At 40.7% G+C, this 7,772-nt stretch overlaps 1 protein-coding gene across 1 annotated transcript; it reads right to left on the bottom strand.

Moving 5' to 3' along the window:
- Positions 1-5,937: 5,937 nt before the first annotated feature.
- Positions 5,938-7,149, bottom strand: LOC141718629 (uncharacterized). Its single transcript, XM_074521008.1, has 2 exons — positions 6,442-7,149; positions 5,938-6,258 (listed from the first exon to the last, which is right to left on the bottom strand). Exons 1-2 carry the CDS (start codon positions 7,147-7,149, stop codon positions 5,938-5,940), a joined length of 1,029 nt encoding a protein of 342 aa, XP_074377109.1.
- Positions 7,150-7,772: the final 623 nt, after the last annotated feature.

The following is a 7,772-nucleotide window of genomic DNA, read 5'->3' as shown; positions in this document are numbered from 1 at the left end:
GATGAGAAATGCTCATTTTTATTCACACCTTTATTTCTCACCTTCTCAACTCAAATTCTCTGAAGCTCTTAACTCTTTTTCAAGTTCTCAAGAATGTCAGGTGGACAAGGCCATGTTAAGCCCTCTTTCTCTGAAAAGGAAGCTATGTATAAGAGGGCTACTCTACGCTCACTCCAAGGTATAGCTCTTGTCTCCCCCTTCTCAATTAATCGTTGCTCGAACATTTTGAAGAGTATGTTGGATGAGAGAGCGGATGAGTACCCTAGTACCGTGCATTTCGATGCATTCCATCATCGAAGTATGCTTCGAGAGAAGGACGTCGAGATGATTAAGTCAACTTACTCCTCGCCTGACTGCTTAAGGGTTCGTAGAGCTAAGCCAAGTGAGAGGGCTTGTAATCTTTGCCACCAAAGGTTGTTTGTGTTCATGGCAGCCCTTAACTCCGGGCTAAGGTATAACGACTCGTATATTTTATTATTTAAATGTATAATTATTGAGTAATTAAATAAATAAAATATGTGTATGGGTTCTGTTAGTTCGATATTATCTTGTTATTAAATATGTGATATCGTTGGTATTTAAGGATTATTTGTATGAATACTCGTTGAGTTGTATTGCTTCGTTGTTACTTGTAAAAGTGGTTTTAGGGTACATTTATTTTCATAAATACTCGGATTATTTCTAAAATTGTTTTTATGGTTTTATAATTATAATAATTATTTTTAGGATTTTATAAAATTGAGAAATCAATATTTTATTAATTATATATCTTTAAATGATTTTCTGATTGCTTTTATTTGTAAAATCCATATTTAATTCTAGCATTCTTCAAAAATTATAAAACTCGTATTTATTTAAGTTTGCAATATTCCGAGAATTTTAAAATTATTTTGGTAATTTTAGGGATTAATTTGACCCGCTCGTTGATTCGTTTAATCGTTAAATGTGGGTATAAGTTGCGCTCCAGAAATGGTTTAAAAATCATGAAATTTGTGTTTTATTAGTTTCGGGATATTTCTAAAAATTTTAAGATTATTTTGGTATTGTTTCGATTAATGTTTATTCACAGATTATACCCTTAAAATAGATTAAAATGTCGTGAGTTGGCTTGCAGTCGGTCGAAACAAAAACAAAACGACACGTATCCAATAAAATTCGTCATGTGTCGTGTGATTGTGCATCAGGAGGGTGAGCAATTGTTTATGTTTGGGGGGTGAACATCAATTTTTTTTATCTCTCTCGGTTGTACTCTCTCAATCTCCCTCTCTCTCGACTCTCTTTCTCCGCTCTCTCCCTTTCATCTCTCATTTCTTTCATTCTCATCTCCTCCTCCTTCCTCGTCTCTTCCCTGTGCTATTTCTGGTTGCCATCGTTATTCTGCCGCCGCCTTTTCCGGTGAGCTTGGTGATAGTTGTGGTTGTATGTATATATTTGTATATATATGTGCGTACTTGTGAGTGTTGTGTGTTGTTCTCCCTGTATTCCATGTGCTGCCTTATTTTCTTTGGTCATTTTCTGGCTCCTCGCCTTTCCGATGGCGCGTGTAGCTGTTATTCATGTCCTGTTTATTTTGCAGATTGAATTTGGGAATTATTATATTATATTAATTCCTATTATAATTTCTGCAGGAATTTATATTGACTGATTTCGTGAAAATAAATTATACGTGCGGAAATGATTTTAAAATAATTGGTATAATTTATTCGGAAACCCGTATTATATCGGGCACCAATAAATTTTGCCGCCGTCGACGGTGAACTTCGGTGAGTCGACGGTGGACAGTGATGATCCAATTCTGAGTCCTAATACGAATAAAAGAGTATAAAATGCGAATAATAGTAATAATTGAATAATATCGGTGATTGGGATTCATGCATTTGAATTGGGATTGGGTTGTTGTTGTAGTTGTTGTGAATTGATTTGACATCGATATTGTGTTCGACGGGTAGTCCGATAAACAAAGGAGACGCTGCCCGATTTCCGGGAATTCAACTATGGAAATACGGGAGCGTATCCGGTAATTATCGGGACGTCGAGTGAATATATATATATATATATATATATATATATATATATATACTTATACTTTATATGAGCTTGATTGTATGTTGTGGTAAATGTTCTGTCCAAAACTCAGTAACCCTAATTTCGTAAAATGACGAGTATACGTATTTTCTGAAAACAAACACTGAACCAATTTCGAGAATGTGAACCCTAATTGCTATCTGTGTTATTATAATATGAATAATTACGAGACAGAATATTCTAGCGTATGGGTAGGTTGTTAGCGAGGATATGTCAAGCATAACTGGGTGTCTAACATATAGTATTTCGACCTTGTAGGTTTTAGTCGGGAAATCAAAAGTGGATGTTGGACTAAAGATAACCTAGTGGTTAGTCGACGAGCTCAGTAGAGTTTCAACAGAAAAAACCTGAGTGTCGAAGTCGAATCCAATGTGATCTAGTGGTTGGACGTTAAAGCCTGAGTGGCAGAGTCGGCTGAGACTTGATCAGTAATAGTCGTAAAGCCCTGTAAGGCAAGTACTTCTAAAACTTTTTCGAGATATAATGCAAATATTTCTAAATTTTCTCGTAACATATTTTTAAGTATTCAAAATAGCTCTGTTTTATATTGTAAATACTTTGAATCCTTCAGCCTTGAACCTGAGTCACATCATTTGATCTTTGAGCCGTAAGCCTTATTCTTTGTGAACCATTTCTTGTTGATTTACCAGATACTAAACCACACAAATACGATACTACTCCACAAATATATACCCATCCTATACCAAACACTGGAACAGAATTGTTTAAACATACAGAAACTTTTATACTCAACCATACCTTGTGACATTAAAGAACTAAAATATTGTAAAAACATTGTTCATCTAATACCCGATTCTCCTACAGGCTGGAGGCCATTTATTTTATATACTTTGACATACCCTTGTGGTACCCATGAATTTTCACCATGCTCTTGTGCAAATGTTTTATTGTTGTTAATTATGATTCGATTTTATTGAATTATATTGTTTATCATATTGAACTGCTTTAGAATTGGATAGTTTTCTTTATGTGGACCAGGTTCGTGGTCAGACCAGATTCGTGGTCGAATTAGGTCAATGTGTGCCTTGGATCCAGTTCGTAGAGCAGATCTGTGTGCCTTGCTCGGGGTTAGTGCGTGACTGATCAGCAACCTAACCTTAGTTTTAAAATTTAAAATGAATATCCAATTATAATGATTAGTAAGAAACTTGATTCTTCTGATTCATCTCGTTTGATCATTGTTTAACCTCAGTTATTGTTGTGACTTGCTTAGCTAGTTATCTCACTCTTGCGAATCTTTTTATATATTTTACAATTAAAAAGGATATGGATGATAGTGAAGTTCCTCAGTCCAAAGTGCGAGCTAGGATTCCAGTTTGAGTTGGATCGAGCTAGCAGGAGCTTCATATGGTAGTGAGATAGTAAGATTGTTAGAATAATTTTATTATCAGTTGTAAGTTAAATTAGTCGGGATTTGGTACGTTGTAATAAAATTTAAGGTTGTGGCTTGTATTCATACTTTAACATGTTGTGATCCATGGTTATGTAAAGCAGGGTCATTGTAAACAATATTACATGTGCAGGTTTATATATTATGTATGTGTTGTGGACCCCAAACTTCTGACCCGGTTTGGAGGGTGCCACATAAGGTTCCCCCTGCACCCCTTCATTCTTAGGCTTCTAGTCGAACTCAAGATCCATCCATGCCAGCTCTACCCTAACGGGTGGTCTTTCATCATTTTATTCATAGTGAGATGCCATGACTTAGGCATCCCATTAAGTGTGACAATGTTCTGTAGTATCTTCATGATGAAGGCGTCTCCTATGACTCGACCCGGTTGGGTAGTGATTTAACACCGAGCCCACATTCCTCAAATGGTGAACACCAGTTCCCTCAATGACACAAACCACAACTGGAACAAGAAGTTCATGTTCGTTGAGTGGAAGGATGGAGACTGGGGGTATACTTCAGACGTGATTTTAGTAGCCCAGTTGATAGTTCCCATTTCATTCTCAACCTTTCTGATGCTGAGCTTCATGCCTGAGATCTTCTTATTGACGATGACGGGGGAACCCCTTATTGGGAATTCATGACGGAAGTCAAATTTGTCGAGGCTGGCCTTAGCTGCCTCTCTATAGAGGGTATTTATCCTTGTTTACCATTACTTTCTTTAAGTTTATTCTTACATCTGTTTTTTTCTTCTTATTTCAGTTGCTAAGGCTCTTGACGCCTAAGCCAAGTCGAGCGATGCTGTTACGGGCAGGATGGCTAGAGATGCCATCAAGAAGTCTAACCGTATCCCTAAGGTCCCTGCCTTCCTCGAGGCGTTAGGATCTGGCCTTAAGAGGGACAAGGATTTTGACGGGAGTGCTAGGACCCCTTTTGAGCCCGGATGGGGTATTTCTTCCAACGACTCCATTTTCGGCAACCCGGCTCTTGCTCTCGAGTGGTCAAGAAACTGCATTACTCCTCCCGACCTCTTGTCTGTATCCTCTGGTGAGAAACTCTTCGAGGCGGAGATGCTGGGAGCTCATGCCCTCTATCAGGTATGTTTCTAGTTGTGCAAATTTTCGCTTAAGTTCTCTTTTCCTTAGTACTTGGAAAATATTATAGGAATCATTCCTTGGGAGCTCGACCCTTCTTAATTAAACTCATATTTTCTTTGTCAGGCCAATGCCTATTTCGCAGCTTCCTCTACTCAGGCTGTGAAAATGAGAGGCAATTACCATGCACTACAGGCTTCCATGAAGCACATGACTATCTCTTTAGGGGAGTGGGAGTCTAGGGCCCATGAGGTGGAGGGCAAGCTTGCCATCATGAAGAAGAAATATGCTAGCTCGGAAGAGAAGAGGAAGAAGGAATGGAAGGACCTCGAGGCTGCTTATCACAGATCTGCTAGGTTCACTACAATGATGGATGAGTACAATGACGAGATGCGCCCTGTTAACATGGTGATAGGTTGGAATAGGGGAGTCAAAGACGCTCAAGGCGTGTGGCCGGATATGGTAGATCCAAGCCTTTTATCTTGCCCCTAACAGCTGTCTGTTATGGACCTATCTGAGCATCCTTCCGTATCTGTGCCCTCGAATCCTCGCTTGAGGCCCCAGTCGAGCTCCAGTCACTCGGGTTTCGGTTCTGGCTCTAAAGGCAAAGCCCCTTCGGGTAGCCCCATGTCCAGGGCAACCCTTCGAGGGAAGATGAGGGAGCCGATTCCAGGAAGCAATGGTTCTTCTTCTGAGGAAGGCTCGGATGGCGAGGGGGAGGACTCTTCTGACGAGTGAATGATGTCGCCTTGCATGGCCTTGATTGCTGTATGTGGCTTTTATTTTCAGAACTTATTTATTTGAATTTTTATTGGTTTGTAACCTATTTGTCCTTCTGGACTTTAACTTATGATCCTTCGGGATCTTTTATCTATGCACTATGTTTAATTTCATTTCATACTTGTCTTTTATTTTTGGCATTTGGTCCTTCGAAACTTACATTCTTTGGATGCTCGTACTTAAATAAATTGGTAGACAAGATGATAGAAATAAACTTGCATAAATAGATAATATGTCTAAGAAATGGGTTCAACCCTTAAATAAGATGGTTTCGTCGACCTTATTTGTAAAACTAATGCTAAGTATTAGGAACATATAGTGAATGTCCTAAACATAATAAACCTTCAAGTTCGAAGCATGCCAAGTGCGAGGCACTTCATCACCATTCAGGGTCTCTAGCTTGTAGGATCCTCATCCCAGTATCCTCCTGACCTTATAAGGCCCTTCCCAGTTGAGGGCTAGCTTTGCTCTCTCCCCTACTCCTGATGCCTCAATCTTCCTTAGAACCAAATCTCCCTGTTGAAAGAACCTTTCTTTAACCCATCTATTGTAATAGAGCGAGGCTCTTCATTGATGCTCTGTATTGCGGGCGTTGGCTTCATCCCTGATCTCGTCAATGAGATCAAGAGCGAGCCTCATGCCTTCTTCATTTATCTCTGGTTCGTAAGCTTTGATCCTAAGGGATCCATGAGTTATCTCAAGGGGCACCACTGCCTTGGCTCCGTAAGCTAGCATGAATGGGGTCACTTCAGTTGTCACTTTGCAGGTGGTTCGATATGCCCATAGTATAGGCAGCAGCTCATCCACCCAAGTGTTTCTCGAGCGTTCAACCCTCTTCTTAAGTCCATCAAGGATGATTCTGTTAGCAACTTCCGCTTGCCCGTTTGCCTGAGGATGTGCAACGGAGGTGAAGCGAAGTTCTATGCTGTTATCGGCACAGTACTCTCTGAACTCTGCATTATCAAATTGTTTCCCATTATCCGTGACAAGAATGCGTGGGATTCCATATCGGCATATCACATTCTCCCAGAAGAATTGGATAATTTGCTTGGTGGTTATCTTGGCTAGTGCCTTAGCCTCAATCCACTTTGTAAAGTAGTATATGGCTAGCACAATGAACTTTCTCTGTCCCAATGCTATTGGAAATGGTCCAAGTATGTCCATTCTCCGCATTGCAAAAGGGATGGGTGTGTTGATGGACGTAAGCCTCTCCGAGGGCTGTCGTACTATCGGAGCGTGCCTCTGGCATCTGTCGCATCTCTTCACATAAGCCTTTGCATCGGCTAGCATAGTTGGCCAGTAGAACCCCGATCGAGTTATCTTGTGAGCGAGGGCCCTGCCCCCTTGGTGTTGTCCACAAATCCTTTCATGGGCTTCTTTAAGTGCCTCCTCTGCTTCAAGAGGTGTTAAGCACTTTAAGTACGGAATAACAAAGGACCTTTTGTAAAGAAGGACTTCAATTAAAGAGTACCTTAACGCTCTAACCGACAGCTTGCATGCCTCTTGGGCATCATCGGGGAGCCACGCAGTTTCTAAGTGGGTCTTGATCGTATCTATCCAACAGCTTGCCACACCAACCGGTGCTATCAAATTTATGACATAAATAGTAGGGGTCTTCAATACCTGGAAGTAAATACTTCTCGGATAGTACTTGATTTCAGACGAGGCGAACTGAGACAAGGTATCCGCCGTAGTGTTCTCCTCTCTTGGAATATGTTCTGTGTACCATTCATCAAACTGAGTCAGTATTCCCTTCACGACTCTCAGGTACTTGGTCATAGTATCATCTTTGGCCTCAAACTCCCCATTCACTTGAGCAACTACAAGTCTCGAGTCCCCAAGACCTTCAGGTTTTTGGCCCTCACGGCTCTATCCAATCCTAAGCCAACTATCAATGCTTCATATTCTGCTTCATTGTTCGTAGTTGGAAAATCCAACTTCAAAGCATACTCAATCATAAACCCATCAGGGCTTTGCAATACTAGGCCTGCGCCACTAGATTTTGTTTTGGATGCTCCGTCAAAATGGAGAACCCAATATTCTTTCAGTGTTGTTTCTTCCTCCTTCTCTTTCTCTCCTCCTTCTGGGGTTACTATCTCTTGCCCCCCCCGACTTCTTGGTCGTTAATGGTGCATTCGACCACGAAGTCTGCTAAGGCCTGAGCCCTGATGGTCGTTCGAGGCTTGTATTTGATATCAAATTATCCTAACTCAATCGCTCACTTGATGAGCCTTTCACTGGCCTTCGGGCTAAGAATGTTCCTCAAAGGTTGGTCCAACAGGACTTCGATCTTGTGAGCATTGAAGTATAGTCTCAACTTCCCCGAGGTTGTGATGAGAGCAAGTGCGAACTTTTCCGTGGTGGAATAATTCAATTCTGCTTCATGGAGCACCTTGCTTATT

This window comes from Apium graveolens, chromosome 4 (genome assembly GCF_009905375.1).
Source record: "Apium graveolens cultivar Ventura chromosome 4, ASM990537v1, whole genome shotgun sequence".
In the NCBI taxonomy this organism is placed as follows: domain Eukaryota; kingdom Viridiplantae; phylum Streptophyta; class Magnoliopsida; order Apiales; family Apiaceae; genus Apium; species Apium graveolens.
The sequence above is the reverse complement of the archived record's forward strand: the minus strand, read 5'-3'. Positions and strand labels throughout refer to the sequence as shown.

What these genes read in the sequence shown, in the direction of transcription:
- LOC141718629 (XM_074521008.1), bottom strand. Translation starts at nt 7,149, where the DNA reads ATGACCAAGTACCTGAGAGTCGTGAAGGGAATACTGACTCAGTTTGAT. An exon ending in CAAAGTGGATTGAGGCTAAG is followed by an intron (nt 6,259 to 6,441) that starts GCACTAGCCAAG and finishes GCACATCCTCAG; the next exon opens with GCAAACGGGCAAGCGGAAGT.